Below are 18,557 nucleotides of genomic sequence, written 5' to 3'. Positions count from 1 at the left end.
GGCGGTAACGCGCAGCGAGCCGGGCTGGGGGGGGGGGGCGCCGATCGTATCGGGAACAGTCAAATTAGGGGGGGATTATGGAAACAGGCAGTGGATTCTATGCCCGACACTTGCACACTACCGTATCGGACCTTACTGTTCACCTGGATCACATTTTAGACTTCACCTACCTCCCGCAAAATAAATTTTTGCAAGATAATATGCCACAATATCGTGTGAATATCAAACTGAGGCCACTGACTGCTGTCATTCTGGGTGGGAACTGCGTTGTGCGGTAATGGTGTGAAACGGTAACTATGGGTGAACAAAAATCACAGCAAGGAATCAGAGCAAGTAGTATAACTAAAAACGAAGATAGATATTATACAAAGAAATATAAACACCTGACCAAGGTTATGATACACATACTAGACATCTTAAGCAATCGTTCTAATGAATCCTCAAACTGGTCAGCTATAATAATTGTGGCCAAAAGTTTTGAGAATGACGCAAGTGTTAGTTTTCACAAAGTTTGTTGCTTCAGTGTTTGTAGGTCTTTTTGTCAAATGTTCATTTTCATTACAAAGAGGGACTTTGCAATTAATTGCAATTCATCTGATCACTCTTCATAACATTCTGAAGTATATGCAAATCACCATCATAAAAACTGAGGCAGCATACTTTGTGAAAATTAATATTTGTTATTCTCAAAACTTTTGGCCACAGCTGTACTTATGTGTGGGGAAAACCACTTATTAAATTGTAATTAAAAATGTAAATCTCTATAAAATGCATAGAATTTGTTAGAAAGTAATCATATGGTTGCCCATATTTTAATTGGAGCTTTTTCAACTGGCTAAATACACAGTAAACTGGGCTTTCGTTAATACTACAACATTTTGACAAATATAGGTCAAGAACTGAATGTGATCCTCTCTAGTTCTGAGTAACTGCAAAGCGCATTAGCGTTTAGTGGCAAGTCAGAAATCCGGTGTAGTCATTTCTACTCCAGTCAGTCAGACATCTAATCCATCGGAGTGGATAAAATTATTACTATGCTATTTTTTGCATTTATGACAATCATTATGAAACCTATCCCCTTCCATAAATCTATTTTTGATACGGATTATAAAGAATAATATGCAGCAATAAGTTTCCAAATGGTATAATGTTCAAAAGTATATAGGCATCATAGGAAAAATAAAAATAAATATGTTGTTGGTGCAGAAAATCGCTGCAAGTTCCTCCAGAGTTTCCAGTAATTCACTAAGAAAACCGCATATGGAATGTTTGACACCTTTATTCTTATATGTGAAGTTTAAAATTCTTGCTTCCATCTTTTTAAATTCAGAGGACCACAAGCTTCTCGTTGAGAGCTATCTGTGCTTGGGTAAGGTTGGCCAGGTAGGTCACCATCAGCAGGTCCTGGCAGAGAGAGAGAGAGACACCAAGCATGGTGTTACACCAGAACGGTGAGTTATTACGCAGCTGCAATGAAGACGGCACTCAAGACCCAAGCAGGAGGACAGGAAGCTCACGTTAATGTTGGAGTTCAGCATGGTCTCGAAGTCCTCGGCTGTGACCTTGGGGACTTTGTTCACCAAGTCCATGAGGAAGCGGCCCACGCTGTTGTCTGCCGTGACCTTACCGGACTGAGAGGGCAAACATCACTATCATCACAACTATCACCATCACCACCACCACTATCACCATCATCACCACCACTATCACCATCATCACCACTATCACAATCATCATCACAACTATCACCATCATCACCACAACTATCACCATCATCACCACAACTATCACCATCATCACCACCACTATCACAATCACCACCACTATCACAATCATCACCACTACTATCACCATCATCACCATCCTCCAAACACGTGCACTACTCAACACCTGAACCACACTCAACCTCTAGACTACTGCACCTTTGCATTTTACTCCATAATTTACATACACACACATATATATTACACTATTATATTATAATATATGTGTGTGTGTGTGTGTGTCCTGACTTTTTCAAGGACAGTCTCCGAGTTTTATTGTACCTTGTGCAATGACAATAAAGGCATTCATTCATTCACTGCTGCCAGCACTGCCCCGGAGCGACAGGACATCGGCTCACCAGAACATCCTCGATGTAAGACAGCACTGTAGCCAGCATGTCCTGAACCCGTGAGGCCGCCGTCCCGACCTGCTCCAGGTCGGATGTCAGACCGTTGGTGCGGCTGGACGACACTCGCGTTCTCTGGAGAAGGTCCACTGACACAGGAGAGGAGAGCTACTGTATCAGTGAGCTGCAGATGACTTTCCAAAGCATTCCATCTGCTATACGGCCAGCGGCCAAAATGCTTCTGCAGATCACCGGTGAAGGGGAGCAGGTACTCACCGCCTATCCTTTCTGTGTCATAGTAGATGTACTTGACGGTCAGGGGTGTGAACATCACACCTACTGTTTTTCCCGGCACCCCCATCTGAGCACTGGAAAAAAATTAATAATAACCCAACACGTCATCAGGTGTACTAAGAAAATAAAAAAATATATACAGGCTTTTTCAAAAGCAGTTTAGAGAGCCTTTTGCGAACAGAGGCAGCCATACCTGTCCGTGCTGGCACCCCACATCAAAATAATAAAAAAGGATTATTCTATTTTCTATGTGGGACCATAGAACAGATATGGGGGCTACAGTGCTGACTACGTTACAATTTACACAACTTGAAAGAGACGGGTGCCACTGGCCACCCCACCTCACGTAAGCACGGTTGTTCATCTTGCCGCTCTGCAGGGCTGTGTCCACAGTCAGGTGGATGGGGTTTTGAGCCTCACGGCTATAGTATTCATGAATAAGCACTGAGTGCTCTGTGATGTCATATCCTGTAGCATACCTGCAAACCCGGGACAGAAGAATTATGGGTAATACATTCTCACTGTAATCCCCAAACAACAGCATGCACTAACAGTTTAACTTTGGCTAAAAAGTAACTTATCATACCACACTATAATCGCACATCTTTTACTACTGCCGATTTACCACTTTGTACTTTTATCTGTTTTGCAGGCTTCGTATCTTCATTGTTATTTTTATTTAATTCGTATTTTATTCTTATATTTTTATACAATTTTGCTTTTCTTTATAAGGCACGTTTCATCAAGTACCATAATGGAAACAGGTGGAAAAGCATTTCACGACACAGTACTACAGCGTATGACTGTATGTGACAAATTAAACTTCACACTGTAAATCTAACATGCACGACATTTTCAGCATCCCTTATGTCCTCAAAAACCTTCCCCAGAAGCGTGATGGACAGAAACTTTGGCTAAGACAGCACTACATTTAAGAATGTATTAATACAGTACCAGTCAAAAGTCAGACACACCTACTGAAAGTCATTTGTTTTTAAACAGGCTAATGACCTTAAGCACGAGGTTATGCAAGTACTGTAGTATCTTGTGACCCAGGAAAGAGTGCAGTGACAGATAACCTGGCCCCCATAATCCATGACCTAAAGCCTACAGGGCTGGTTTGGGATGAGATGGAGCGAAGAGTAAGAGCAACATAGCCAACTTGTGGCCAGAACTTGTAGAAACTCCTTCAGGACTATTGGAGAAGTATTCCAGGTGGCTATATATGGAAGCTGCTGAAAGAACGCCAAGAGTCTGCATCGCTGTCATTGAAGCAAAAGGAGGATATTTTGAAGAGTATGAAATCTGAGAAAATTCTGAAACGGACACTTCTCTTGGTCGTTGCAATATTTGATATGTATTACTTCATTGTCTTGAGGCCTTTTACTATAAGGTGAATCTCACACCTAAAATAGAGGCAAATGCATTAAGAGCAGATGTGTCCAGACTTTCAAATGGTCCAGAATATGGGGAGAGACAAGCAGACTAAGGAAATGCATGTGGGGGTTAACAGACTCACCAGCCAATGATAACCTCACTGGGAGAGACCTTTCTGTGGAGCTCATACATATTCTTGGCAAATTCCATATCAACGGCAACCTATCACAATAAAAAAGGACAATTTGACCGTAGCACCACAATCCCAGAGTGCAACAGTAAATTTACTGGACAAGGTAACATTGTCACTAAGGCAACCCAAATAACCACTATGCTGGTTACTCTTACCCGTATGGTCAACTCCTGTATGGAATATTATCTAAATCCAAACACAACATGCCAAAGTGAAATTGTATCCATTAATACAGCTTGACATTTTACTAGGTTTATTTACTACGGTAACGCTGCTCCTGGAATTTTAACGGACAGCCTTGGCAGGGTCCATGTGCTGAAACACAAACTCATTCACAATCACAAGAAGAGACCATTGCAAACAGATCATTTAACCTCACCTCATCTTCCGATTCATTATGGGGAACAGAGAAACAGTTGGTGACTTCAACCGTATGTTTGTCCACGGTCCCTGTTGGCATCCAAACAAAGACGACACACATTTACAGGTTTGTTACGCCCTCCGTGCTCTCCGTTCAGAATGAAATATAAACGTGACATGTTTTATGTACAGAAAGGCCAGTTGATTAAATTAACAGTGGATCCACCTACAAACGGTGTCTAACGTAAATGTCCACACTAGACAAGATCAGCTAGCTAGATAACATTTAAAAAGACTCGTCTGAATTACTGATCAATCTACATAAACCGTATTTTATCTCAAATATTTAGCAGGACGCTAAAATGACAACACACTGCAGATCTATATCCATCACATAGTCATTATAAATAGTTAAATGCCGCATGCTCCGAGATCGGACAGCAATCGGGTCGGTTTGACGACACTAAACAACATTCTCTTAAATCGAGTGTAACAGGGTTATATAACTCACCCAGTAACGTTCCGATAACGCGGCTGGCCCCCTCATTTCGCCGTTCGTACGAATCAGCGATAGAGGCGAGCACAACGGGATGAATTTTCACCACCGGCCCGTACACCGACATCTTGGAAAAGGAAGTGGCGCTGCCTCCAGTACCATAGATATCATGCGGCCTGTGTGCCACTGTGACGGCTCCGAAGTTGACTCCCTCTGGTGGGCAGCAAGCGCCACTGCATACGGGCCGCTTCTAAGGTTCAAGCGCTCGCCTCAGCCTCGTCATCAAGTCAGGGGAAAGTATAGGGGACATTCTGTTTGACGGGTTGTTTGAAAACGGATCACAAAAATGTTTAACCATATGGCTTTGATGGTAGATATATGAGTGATTTATACAAATTGGAAGAGGGAAATTTTTTGTCACACACTCGGTATGGGTAGCCTAAGGAATTTTGCAGTAATAACGAATTAGAACAGCAATAAGAACAACATACACGACATTAATTTAATTGTATTAATGCAACCATCGTCATATAAGTAATATGACGCGTAAGGGAAAAATCGCAGTTACCGGAAAAACTTCTGTACAGTATATAATGTTACAGTAATGTTATTTTGGGGTGTTATACAAAACACTTTATTTTAAGCTTGAGGAGCGTCTGAGCGTGTTGGCTTGCCATAGTTCGTGACACAACGTAATGTATATTCTTTTTCTTATTGATTTCTTATTAATAATAGGCCTATGTGACGGAAGATATAATTTGTGTGGCACGATGACGACTTAGAATTGCCATAATAATTATTAGTAATTGTTTTATCACAAAGTGGCCGTATTTTACAGCGAGCAGCCGAGCGTATGTTCGCAATCTGTAATGCTAATTGCGCTTCTGGACGTTATCTGAGTGTTAGATGGGGGGCGAATAGGGGTAAGAGCGCCGCCAGCCTGTTCTGACACCTGCGCACCGGACTTCGGCTCTTGATTCACGCTGCCGTTCGCCCGCGCTTACACCAAGAATAGCCTCCATTTTACCCATAGAAACTCGTGCACATAGGTGAAAATGTCTGTTAGGTATGGAGTGTGACTAGCTTGTCATTCCTAACGCTGCCTACGGTTTATCTCGGATCATTGTGACGGCAGATCCTGCTAGGAGATCAATTGTTTCTGGAGCGGTGAGACGCGATGCGGTTCCCGACCCGCCCGATCCGCACTCCACCGTCCACGGAGGGCTTTTTCCGAGCCAGAACCTGAAATGGCCATGACCCTATTAATGAAAATCGGAGTAACGCGTTAACGCGACACTCGTTTAAAAAGGATACAACTAATACGAGAAAATCTGGGAAGGGGATACGGCACAAGGTAAGGCATATTAAAAAACCTTTATAATATTCTGCTGTAAATGAAAAGGCCGTTTAAATTTTCTGCACGGCTCAAGAAAGATAAAACATCGTATATTAATACATTTCTGTTCATGATCATGGTTAATTTTAGTATTTTGTGCATGTGAACTACCTGCACGAACGCTTGCAGGTACAGCAGGTAATTACTCATGCTCATATTTTATTATACAGGCTATTTTTAAACCGCCGGCGGAAAACGATTGTTTAATAACATTATGGGAGAAAAGACAAATGGATGTTGTAGTGGGCTCGTGCATGGGTTTTATTATACGCCAGGATACGGCTGTCATTTCGCGGAAGGAAATGAATACCCAGTTAATGTTCAACATTAAGGACAACGTTAGACGTAAAAAACAATGGTGGTTTCGTATTTTTCTTAATGCTAAAGGAAGGAAAGTAAATTCATGGGCAGGAACAGTGTGCACGCTACTGAAACATTATTGGGGTGAGTGCTTCGTGGCTGCGACTCCGCTTACTGAGTATGACTTTTTAACCTGTTTTATACCTCTGTCAGATACCGAAGTCTTTTTTGTATCACCGTTTATAACATGATCCAAAAATGATCGCATCGTGCTTTTTACAGATGTCAAATACAACAAAATCATAACAAAAGAGTGTTTACTCTCTCTCTCTCTCTGTTCTTGTCTTCCTTGTAGAACATCCGTATGTCCTAGATTGTTAACTAGGACAACGTTCAGCGCTCACAACTTGACATCTTTCATTTTCTATTTTATGCAGCTATAATTTTACTGGAGCAACAGCTGCAGGGAGAAGAGCTGTATGGTCATGCATCCCGCGTTCGGCCTGGCAGTGACGTGCACAGGGCATCGCCTCGACAGGGACCTGGGACCGGCACATGGGTACCACTGCGCCTCACAGCTGCCTAACCAACTGCCTGCGTTTTAATTCCCCTCCCAGCATGTCTCCACACTGGGCAGGTCATTAATTAAGACCTGAGCGCTTGATATTCCCTGGGAGATGCTGCAGGTTTTTCTTAAATTGAATTGCTTGTTTGCTCTGCAGATTGCAGTTAATGCTTTTCTTATCCTGCTGCTAAATTAGTGATTTCTGAAATGGGGTTGTGCTTTTTCTCCGGAACGTTTTCATTCTTGTGCAACCTGTTTTATATTACCGCACATTTTACCCTAAATAACTGAAAAGTCCTAGATCGTATGATAAAAGGCAAATATTTGCGTTTATGATAAGCAAACATTTCCGTGCACTCATACATGCTGTTTAACTGACTTTAGTCTTTTTCTGTTTTTTTCATGTAAAGAAACTTGGCCAGAGATTTAACTGAAGAATTTTTGCAGTCACTGATATTGAACCACTGTGATACGTTATAACGATTGTCAGGGTCATACAGAAAGGAAAAACATCAAAGCTAATTGTGCTGCACAAACACACGCAAGCAAACACACACACTCTCTCACCCAATACACACACACACACACACACGTTGGTACACCTGCTAGCTTATTGGTTCCTCCCTACCTGCCACACAGGTAATCTCCAGCACACACACCTCCAAACACGCATAGACACACAATTCCAAGATGGCCCTAGAGAACTTCACCTCCATCCCGGAGTCCATCTCCCTCCCCGTCACCGAGAAACGGGAAGGGCCCACGGACGATGCGCCGGAGCCGTCTACGCCCGCGGGAATCTTCAACGTCTCCGAAGAACTGGGGCACGTCGTCACCACGGAGACGGCGCCACCCTCCAAGGCCTCGTCCAATAACAGAGCGTTCCAGGCAAAGATGGCTGCCCGAGAGGCTCAGGCTGAGGCGTATCAGCAGCAGAAGAAGGCTCAGGGAGCCGGGAGCGAAAAGGGCAAGTTTGGCTGGGGTGAGACCTCTCGACACTCATGCATAATGTGCATGTGAGTCAGACACCGGTTCTTGTCTAGGTTCCCTGGTCTCTAGACATTGATTTTGTCTGTCTTGTCTGTTTCTCTGGTTGGATCCATCATTCATATCCATGTTCTCATGTTTTTGTTTTTTTTTCTTCCCACATTCGTGTTTGTTTGTGTGACCATCCCTGGCTCTCTCGTTCCTGACATCTGGTCTCCTTCAGTGATGAATACCAAGTGCTACAGACTAGCTGCTCACTCCTTTGCCTCATGACAGTTTAACGCTCCCAAAATTTAATTCTTACCAGTCCTCTTTAACGAAATCTACCATACTCACCCTCCATCTTCTCCCCAATCCCCCCCCCACCCCACCCCACCCCAAAACAAACACACTTCCTCTGCCTCTCCTCCTCCTGATTCATTTTCCGTTCCTGGACCGGCCTCAACCATCAGGGCGCAACAAGCGGAAACGGCAGCGCTACGTGGAGAAGAACGGCAGGTGCAATGTCCAGCACGGGAACATGAGGGAGACGTACCGGTACCTGACGGACATCTTCACCACGCTGGTGGATCTCAACTGGCGCTGCTCGCTCTTCGTCTTCGTCATGGCCTACGCCGTCACCTGGCTCTTCTTCGGGGCCATATGGTACCTGATTGCCTATTGCAGGTGAGCCAAATCTGGGTACCAAAACTCTGTGAATCCCCTTTGGTCACGTGGCGCTGATCATCGGTGAAATACCTGTGAAAGACCTGCTCTCCTTTCTCTGCGACACACAGCTGATGATCAGTTGGAGGTGAATTGAATTCACAAATATCCGCTGAAGCTCAACCGCTCCCCCAGTACTGTGAGGGGCTGGGTGTGCTTCTGTCTCAGGACAGAGGGTCAGGTGACCAAGGCATGTTCCTTGTTAATGGGCAGAGACATAAGCTGATATAGGCTGTGCCCAAATTCAGGGGCACCATCCTTTGAAGGCGGCATTCAAAGACCGAATGAGTCACAGCGATGCATCAAGGCTGTCCCGTTTCAAAGGCTTCTTCAAATGCAGGCTAGAAATGCATCCGTCTTTTGCCGCGTTGCAAAGGATCCACCAGTTGGATCATTCGCAGCTCAAAATATCCCACGATTCATTGCGTGAGCCTTCGAAGGACACAGCCGACAAAGGCTACACAGACGCGTCCTTCGAAGGATGCAGGCCCCAGATTCGAACACAGCCATAATCTTGCCTTCCCAGTTAACGTGACCGCACCCCAAGACCAGTTCTGCATCTTGCTGGCGTGTAACCATGTAGGAAATATCAGGTCTGAAACCCCCTCCGAAATTTCACCACTATTGGCCAAACACACAAAAAGGTAGTGAAATTACAAGCTTGAAACCTGTTTGAATATTGCTCCCACCCCCTGGTTGGCAAAACCTATGGAGGGGAACTGCCCCCCTTCCCCCCCCCTCCAAGTCGGCAAAATCTACTGAACGCACCCCCCCACCAAGTTGGCAAAATATACCGAACTCAACCCACCCCCCCAAAATTTATTTCTGGCTACGGGCCTGGAATCTTGTCATGGATGAAATAATTTCTTTGATGTGCTGAGCTCAGCGCCACGCAGCTCAGTGCCACGCAGTTCATTTGCTTCTCTCTCTAGGTCCTACGTCCATGTTTCTCCTGCAAAGGAAGCATCAGCCACAGTTAACCTGTCTCTCCCATCTCATCCACGCGTCACACGATTCTGTTGTCCCTCCCAACCCGAGTGATTCTTGCACGAAATCAGATCAGCAGTATTCATCACCTCCGTCTCCTTTGTTTTCTTCATCGCTTCTTCGCACGCCTTCCAGAGGTGACCTGGACCACCTGGAAGATGAGACGTGGACGCCGTGCGTCGACAATGTCAACGGCTTCATCTCGGCGTTCCTCTTCTCCATCGAGACGGAGACCACCATCGGGTACGGCTATCGGGTCATCACGGACCAGTGCCCTGTGGGAACCATGCTGTTGCTGCTGCAGGCCATTCTCGGATCCATGGTCAACGCCTTCATGGTGAGAGTGCTGTTCTAAGGGAATGGTGTGGCTCAGGGTGTTGGGATGCTGTTATCAGAAGGTTGCCGGCTCAAATCCCTTGATCAGTAGAATGATTTTACCATTGGGCCTTTGAGCAAGGCCCTTAACCCCGAAGAGTTCCTGAGAGACCAAAGTATTTGCAGTAATGATCCATTTATTTGTTGAGTTTACAACTAGCATATTATGTTTCGGTGATCAATACCGTACCAAGTTATTTACTGACCCTGTTTTCTCAATTGTATGTCGCTTTGGATAAATGCATTAGATAAATAAATGTAAATGTATCAGGTCTGTGGGAAGAAGCATCACAGCAAATAGCTCAGTCTCGTCAGTTTGTGACAAAGCGACCCCTTCACCGCTCAGGTGGGCTGCATGTTCGTGAAGATCTCGCAGCCGAACAAGCGCGCAGAGACGCTGGTCTTCTCCCGAAATGCTGTCATCTCTCTGAGGGACGACCGACTGTGCCTCATGTTCCGTGTCGGGGACCTGCGCAGCTCGCACATCGTGGGCGCCAACATGCGAGCCAAGCTCATCAAGTCCAAGCAGACTCAGGAAGGTCGGCCATCTTCCCGCATGCTACGCCGCTAATGCTACCTTCCCGCATGCTACGCCGCTAATGCTACCTTCCCGCATGCTGCGCCGCTAATGCTACCTTCCCGCATGCTGCGCCGCTAATGCTACCTTCCCGCATGCTGCGCCGCTAATGCTACCTTCCCGCATGCTACGCCGCTAATGCTACCTTCCCGCATGCTACGCCGCTAATGCTACCTTCCAGCATGCTACGCCGCTAATGCTACCTTCCCGCATGCTACGCCGCTAATGCTACCTTCCCGCATGCTACGCCGCTAATGCTCCCGGCTGCTCCGGACCCACGTCGGTCAGTCACCCCTGTGAGACGGTGCTCATGTTCTCCTCTTCTCTGTGCCTCAGGGGAGTTCATTCCTCTGGACCAGACAGACATCAGCCTGGGCTTTGAGACGGGAGACGACCGCCTCTTCCTGGTGTCTCCGCTGGTGATCTCGCACGAGATCGATTCCCGCTCGGCCTTCTGGGACATGTCGCAGGCGCAACTGGAGAAGGAGGACTTTGAGATTGTGGTCATACTGGAGGGAATGGTAGAAGCCACTGGTTAGTTATAATCCCTCAAACCACACACATCATCAGCTCTGTTTATGTTGTGTGTACATGTTGTGTATATTGTGTGTATATTTTGTGTAAATTCAGCACTGTGCAAAAGTCATCTTTATAATATCTTCTGTTGATGTCAGTTATGTCAAGATTATGTCAAATTAATATATTAAGTGTGTTAGCCATTTCAAAACCTCTCTGAAAGTCACCCCAGGACCTGAAGTAACCATGCAATATACACATATTTGTTGACTCGTCCTCTAACATACCACGATTGGCTAATCAATACCTCATCAAGTTATTTATCTAATTAAATCTATTAATTAAGTGAGCCAACGGTGATCATTAATGAAAACATGGGTCGGCTGAGGTGCCCCTGAGGAGAGGGTTTGGGAACTCAAGCCGTGTTCATCTAGCCGTCCAACCATATATCAGTAACATTTTGGAGAACAGAAGAAATTCTTAATTCTTATTGTGTTACTCTTCATTTGCATATATTCCGCTGTTACATTCTGTACAATTATACACTTGTTACCTAGATTAAATGGCAGACTTCGCGCAGTGCTGTATATATATACCTGTTGAATGTCACGTACAGTGCTGCTTCACTTAAGGAGTACTTCAGATCTGCTGGTGCTTCACTGGGTTCCTCCTGTTAATGGGTAGGAGGCAGGACCGTCTCACACGCGCTCTCCTCCTCCCCCAGGCATGACGTGCCAAGCCCGCAGCTCCTACCTGGCTGAGGAGGTCCTCTGGGGTCACCGCTTCAGCCCCATGATGTCGCTGGCTGAGGGCTTCTTCGACGTGGACTACGGGGCGTTCCACCACACCTTCGAGGTGCGCCGGCCGTTGCCGTCCTGCATACATTTCCTGTATGAATAACAGCTAGTGGACTCCGCTGTTTCACTCAACACTCGCTGAACTTTGAAGGGAGATGATCCACCCTCCATATTTACCTGAATAGTATTTAGGCAAAAATATATGCATGAAAGTACCTTAAATTTCAAAAGCTCATGTTTATAAAATGCAGTTTATTTTTATGCTTCCATCTGCCTCATCTAAGTTCTTCAGGAATTGTGCTGCATGTGTTTCAGCCGCTGATTTCCTACGTGATATTGCCTCTTACTCTCAGGTGGACACGCCTTCATGCTCGGCCAGAGAGCTGTCATTGGCTGCCGCCCGCCTAGACGCCCATCTCTACTGGTCGATCTCTAGCCGCCTAGACGAGGAGAGGTGGGAGGGTCCCAATCTCCTTGACCCTGTGGAGAAGCAGGCTGACAGTGGCTCAGCCAATGGGAAAGAGGGTGTTGGGCCAAAATTTGTTGTAGGCGGGACTCCAGAAAACCAGGACCAATCAGGGCAGGGAGAGCAGAATGGCAGTGTTACCACAGACCAATCAGAGTCAGAAGCTTGAGAAAAAGGAAAAAAAGCCGACAACTATTTATTACAAAGAACAAGATAGAACACTGAAATAGCTAAAATGCTAACTTTGTATTAGGTACACAACGAAATTAGAAATCAATAAAAAAAAAATAGACAGATGTAGCAAAGTCTGTTGTTTCCTAGTAGTGTAAATGTTATATAAGATTTTTTTTTCTGCTTAAATGTACCTAATATACTTGTCGGGAGTTAGAAACTATGGTAATACAAACCTATTTGTCTGCATAATTAGCAAGTAAGTGGTCATTTTATTCTGGCTGACGGTTAATTTTGGAGGTACCAGGTAATCAATAGAGAAGAGTTTGCTGGCAGAGGGACACAGAGGCGGACGGATTTAAAGGGCAGGTGCTGAGAATCCCGGAGAGAGCTCATTATGGGGGAGTGACACCGGAGAGACAAGCTGAGATGGAAATGCCACCAAGTATGGAATTTGTCACAGATTCTGTGAATGGAGATCCTGATAGGGAACAGATGGTGGCTCTCAACAAGTATCCTTCAGAAGTATATACTAATGGCTTTTCGCTGCAAACGCATCTCGCAAGGAAACGCATTAATGGTCTTTAGAAAAATAGACTGATGGTTTATAGAATAACAGGCCGATAAACACCACAGTGTCTCTTAAAACTTTCGATAATTGTTGCAGATGCAGTTTTTAAATGCACATATTTACACACCATGGGTATTCTGTAGGGCAAAGTGAGCAAAGATATCTTTCTCAAGTTTCTCAATTTTTCAAGATTTATTGTATTTCTGTATACAAGCTGGCAGTTTGCCCTGCAACTGGATATTATATATAAAATGGGTATTTTCACTTAAACAGATCAACTATCCAAGGAAAAACATGTTAGTCGTCACAGTTAATGCTTTTTAAAGTCAGCATTGACTTGCGAAGGTACAAACCACACATGTATCGTGTAAAAAAAGATGGATTCTGATTGACACGATTAGCTTCTCTTCTCGTTGCTTAAAGTTTGTGAAAGCCGTTTTCTGGCGTTTTAATATGACTTAAACGTATTAGAAATTAGCGATATTTAACATGGATTCTAGAAATTTTTCATATCGCTGCAATATAATATCTATTTTTTTCAACTCTTACTGTTTACCTTTGTCTATTTATGTACCTGTTTATATGATTTTTTTGATGTGGTAAATATCTGCTGTGTGACAGTCGCACCCTCATTAACACCCTGTCCTTCTGCTCGAGCTGATTCATATTTCATAAGCACTGGCTGCCAAAGCTGCTGCGCCCGCGGTGGGCTGTGTTTACTCTCACACTCGCTGCCCAATCCAGGGGGATTGTGGGTAATTCATATTAGCCACCACTGTTCTCAGCTGGACCTCTGGGATTACGGGTAAATGTTCAGCTATTAATTTTGTCCTGACCTTTCATCCACTGCCGGCCCCCGCCGCCACCCCCCAATCACACGCCAAATTACTATTCCTGTCACATTTGTCTCTACCTTACGAAGACGGTGTAATAAAGGATAACATGAAACATTCGGTGTCTCTCAGTTTCCTGAGCTGCATGCTTTTGCGTGTGAAGCTATGTCCTGCCATGAACATGTATCCCCACCAGGGGGCGCTCTGCCGAATTCTCTGTACTTCCTGGGAATCCAAGCCCCATGTGATCCATTAAGCTGCTAAGAGAAATGGACAAATGGATGTAAATGTATGGCCACTGCGGTGTGTTGTTGCCCGCCCAGGGTTGGTTCCTGCCTGCGCCCGATGCTCCCGTGATAGGCTCCGGCCCCCCCGCACCCCCAGTGGGTAATAAGCAGTTACGATAATGTTGCGTGGGTTAGGCATGCAGTGTGCGGCTCAGTGAGTTTGGCCCGTGCAGTGTGCGGCTCAGTGAGTTTGGCCTATGATCAGCACAACAGCCCCAACCCAACTGCATCTCAGCCACTGCGACTGCTCCTACTACCTACCTCCCCCCTCCCCAATATAACAACTATTTATTCTGCTCCCCCAGTCTGTGTTTATCCTCTCTAATCAGTGCTGTGCCGCTGCTTACTTTCATTACAACACCAGCATTCAGCACTGTGATGGTGATGCTTCATTTTTGTTTTTCTTATACAGACCCCCCCCCCCCCCGCCGGGTTACGATGGTCCGTGTTACAATATTTCGACTTTGCGATGGGTAAATGCTTTTCACTTCATTTTTCAATTAATTACATGAGATATTCAATTTTTCATAGAAATTAGTCTTTGTGTGAATGTTTTTGCCCAGCTGTAGGCTAATGTACGTGTCCTAAGCATATTGAAGGTAGGCTAGGCTGTGATGTTTGTGAGGTTAGGTGTCTGTATAAAAAAGCATTATCGCCTTATGATATTTTCGCCTTATGATATTTTCGCCTTATGATATTAGGTTTGTCAGAATGTAACCCCATCGTAACCTGGGGAGAAGCTGTATATCGATTCTACTTATAATGCTTCTTATCTATAAATTTTACTCTTTCATATTTTTAACTTGACCCCTGCAGGCTTACTCTAAACTATATTTCAGTGTATATGTACAGTGATAATAAAGGTATTTTCTTCATCTTCTTCACTGGGCCCTTGAGCGAGGCCCTCATCCGCCCCCTTAAATACTCCAGGGATGCTGGTTGAATGACTGACCCTGTGCTCCTCCCCCACGCTTTGTTCTCCCCATTACATGCACGCGTGCCTTAAAAAGCAGTAGCGTAAGATGTACTTGTACCAGTGACAAATCAAGCTCCATTTCACCGGGACCCTAGTCATGGTAGATGGTCAGTGGGGGGCAGTAATAGATATTCTGACACCCCATCTTTGGCCTGAGAAGGGAGGTGAGAGAAGCTGACAGCTGTTCTCTATGATGGGCAAAGCCCTGTTTTCATGGAGCTGCTTGTATCGTCTGCTTGTGTCTGGCTGGATTTGCCGTGTGAGTGATGGAGCGCTGTGTGGCACGACGCCCAGGAACGACCCGAGAAGAGACCGTGACAGATTCCCGCTCGCACGTCCGCCGCGGACTCGGGCCTGCAGATGTGCGCGGCATATCGGCCTGCATCTGTCAGGCACGCCGGCTACGCCTTCATTAACTTTTAGCGTAAGCTGGCGCGAAGTCGCTCATTAGCGGGCGAAGATGAAGTGCCGACAGCACTGGCATTTCCCTGGATTATGCACGGCATGCGTCCCAGCGCTGCCATTCGGGGCACGGCTGGGCCGAATCTAGGGTTTTTTAAAGGGGGGTGGGGATAACCTTATAAGTAGCCAATGATATTTTTTGAATCGTTGAGTGACAGGTCAGGGGGCACTCTGAGGGCCAATCAGCTTTCAAATTGGGCCAGTGTCCCTGTGACCTCCCCCCCTTGTTTGAAGGCATGTCTCATCCCTTTGTTCACTGGCTCTGCATTCATGGACTTACGCACGGTGTGGTGATGCTTGTGAACGTAAGAACTGCTGTCTGTGAGACTTCCTGGAACTCGGCGATCAGAACGTCCATAAATTGTAATTTTTCAGCATCGAAAGGCTGTAAACTATAGCTTTTCTAAGGCCGTGCGGAAGGCAGAACACAATTCATATGTCACATAGAATTACATGCTTCAAAGTAATGCGTCTCCCAGCCAGGCATCAAAAGACAAGAAAATTAAGTATATGTACTGTGTAGAGTATACTAGTATTATTGTATGTAACACTGTCTAGAATCATCAAGAATCATCATAGAATCAATCAAGACAGCTGCATGTGCATTATTATTTGACGGTTACAACACAGAGTAAAGGTATAGCAACAATGTCGGATTATGACTAAAATTCAATTTACAGATTATAATTATATTATGATTTGATTTACATTTGTGGGGTTAATGGCTTTGGACTTGTTACCCAAAGGCTGCAGGTTCACCACCCAGCAGGGGGCACTATCCATCAGATACTCCCATCATTCAGATGAATTAAATGGGGATAAATCAGTGAAGCACAGAAAATCAGGCTACAGACATTGCACATCATAGTAAATAGTAATTGCTGTAATGTTTGTATACTACCACACGGTGGCGGCCTTTGGTTTGTAAGTGTAGGTGTTGCGTTGTATTGATTGACATGTTATTTTACTGCATGGGTAATAATTGTGACAGTAGCCCATATTTCTCATTCTGTTCTCGCATTCTCTTTGGAAACTACATCTAAGATCCAGAAGATATATGTAAACATCGTGTGCAATTTCCTCTATGTCAACATGCTTACAAATGACTACAGATGTTGCATCCGATTGCGTAAGGCCAGTTTTGATGGAGCATGTCTTTATGTGCAATGAGTCTGCCTTGATATTACATTTTTCTGCACAATTCTATCCCTTTGGTGTCATGCTTAATGAATGGGCAAGAAACGGTAAGTAAAAGAAAAGCCACAATCAATATGAGCGAATTACTGGGTCTCTCCCATTAGACTGAGGAATGGCCAGACTACAGTCAGAATCACTGACATATATAGCAATTAGCTCCCATGACAGATTATTAATAAAAAACTAGACTTCCCTGCATGAGGAACTGAAACTATGTCAGACACAGCATCTCCCAGGAGTCTTAGTTAACACGGCAGCATATACAAACGAGATTCGCTCTTTTGTCCGCTTGCAACGGAGATCTGACCATAGAGCAACATAGAAAAATAAATACTCAGGAGAGGAGAGAATAAAAGACATGTTTGCAAAGGTTTTGATTAATTGGGTGACCCAGCATGCATTCGGATTGTGGCTTTTGCTTATGAGACGCATTCCCCAATAAACGGATTCATAACTCTGAGCTGGAGCTGAGATTTATTCGCGGTGGGGGGGGGGAGCTTATGTACGTTTCAAACTTTATAAATGATGAATTTTAATTAGGTACGAATGCATTTCAGGGCAAAATCTGGGGCTTTTGCTTCCCCCCCAATTAGTAAAGAAATGTAGTACTTTCTATCAAGTATATATAAAATTCCCAAACTCAGATGTATAGCTTGAAGAAAAACATGATACATATAGCAGTTTGCTTTTATATAGACGGAGGCATAACCGCAGATTAACTGGAGGAAATCATACCTTATATTATTTTATTCCAACCATCGATTTCTTTTTCCTCTTCATGTCCTTTTCGGGGCTCCATGGGTTTGAACATTGATAGTGATCAAATCAGCCCCGAACCCCCCAAACACAGATGACACTCCGACAGCGACGCGCCCCTAACACCACCCCCCCACCCAAACCTGCCCGTGTTTACTGAGGCCTCTCAGGTTGAGGAACGGAACGTGAAGTGCGAAAGCGATGTGGACGTCGGGTCGGCTTCTCGTGGAGGGGCGGGGGGAGGGATGGGTGGGGAGGTAGACCCAGGAAGACAGTATCATACTGGGCATCTAACCTGAGCTGGGGCAGGCAGGGGTTCAGTAAGGAACCTCCCAATTATCTTGAGGGGTAAATATATATCGGTCCCCCCCCCCCAGCAAGCATGGCAAGAGTTACGTAATATACACAGTGCATAATATACTGTATATAAATAAGAAAGAAGTTTAGGAACCACTGTGCATATAAGTAGGGATCACAGCCCAATATATATATAAATACATTGTTTCTCAATATTGTTCATGGAAAAGAACCGTATTTGTTACATGAAGTGTTTAATGTCTAACTGTGGTTGAAATGTTAATATATATTAATTTCTAGAGCTCTGCTGACTGACATTACTTGGCGTAAAATGCAGAAAGTTTTTGGATAAGTTTGCGATCTTCAGCCGTAACGCAAGAAGCAAGTTAAAGCGACGGCTGATTTTTTAAAGGAATGAAGTCAGATTTTTGTTTAATTGCTCCCTTCCGAACGCCATCCAAACCTCCCACAATGCACCGCCCACGTCGCCGGGCCAGACGGGGACC

At 44.8% G+C, this 18,557-nt stretch overlaps 2 protein-coding genes across 6 annotated transcripts; one reads left to right on the top strand and one right to left on the bottom strand.

Moving 5' to 3' along the window:
- Positions 1 to 1,261: 1,261 nt before the first annotated feature.
- Positions 1,262 to 5,003, bottom strand: eif3f (eukaryotic translation initiation factor 3, subunit F). Its single transcript, XM_023791133.2, has 8 exons — positions 4,846 to 5,003; positions 4,354 to 4,424; positions 3,924 to 4,003; positions 2,746 to 2,883; positions 2,387 to 2,478; positions 2,123 to 2,259; positions 1,518 to 1,631; positions 1,262 to 1,404 (listed from the first exon to the last, which is right to left on the bottom strand). The coding sequence occupies exons 1-8, from the start codon at positions 4,955 to 4,957 to the stop codon at positions 1,327 to 1,329; spliced, it is 822 nt and encodes a 273-aa protein (XP_023646901.1). The 5' UTR covers positions 4,958 to 5,003; the 3' UTR covers positions 1,262 to 1,326.
- Positions 4,321 to 14,191, top strand: kcnj9 (potassium inwardly rectifying channel subfamily J member 9). Of its 5 annotated transcripts, none has more exons than XM_072711107.1 (10): positions 4,390 to 4,461; positions 5,966 to 6,184; positions 6,964 to 7,085; positions 7,502 to 8,073; positions 8,531 to 8,744; positions 9,906 to 10,107; positions 10,492 to 10,684; positions 11,059 to 11,256; positions 11,963 to 12,093; positions 12,389 to 14,191. In XM_072711107.1, the coding sequence occupies exons 4-10, from the start codon at positions 7,782 to 7,784 to the stop codon at positions 12,668 to 12,670; spliced, it is 1,512 nt and encodes a 503-aa protein (XP_072567208.1). In that variant the 5' UTR covers positions 4,390 to 4,461; positions 5,966 to 6,184; positions 6,964 to 7,085; positions 7,502 to 7,781; the 3' UTR covers positions 12,671 to 14,191. The 5 variants fall into 5 exon arrangements, with proteins under 5 accessions (XP_023646899.1, XP_072567208.1, XP_023646898.1 ...); XM_023791130.2 differs by lacking the exon at positions 4,390 to 4,461 and adding an exon at positions 5,179 to 5,200; XM_023791129.2 differs by lacking the exon at positions 4,390 to 4,461 and adding an exon at positions 5,223 to 5,522.
- Positions 14,192 to 18,557: the final 4,366 nt, after the last annotated feature.

This window comes from Paramormyrops kingsleyae, chromosome 4 (genome assembly GCF_048594095.1).
Source record: "Paramormyrops kingsleyae isolate MSU_618 chromosome 4, PKINGS_0.4, whole genome shotgun sequence".
Lineage (NCBI taxonomy): Eukaryota > Metazoa > Chordata > Actinopteri > Osteoglossiformes > Mormyridae > Paramormyrops > Paramormyrops kingsleyae.
Note: the sequence above shows the minus strand (reverse complement) of the source record. Positions and strands in the feature narration are given on the sequence as shown.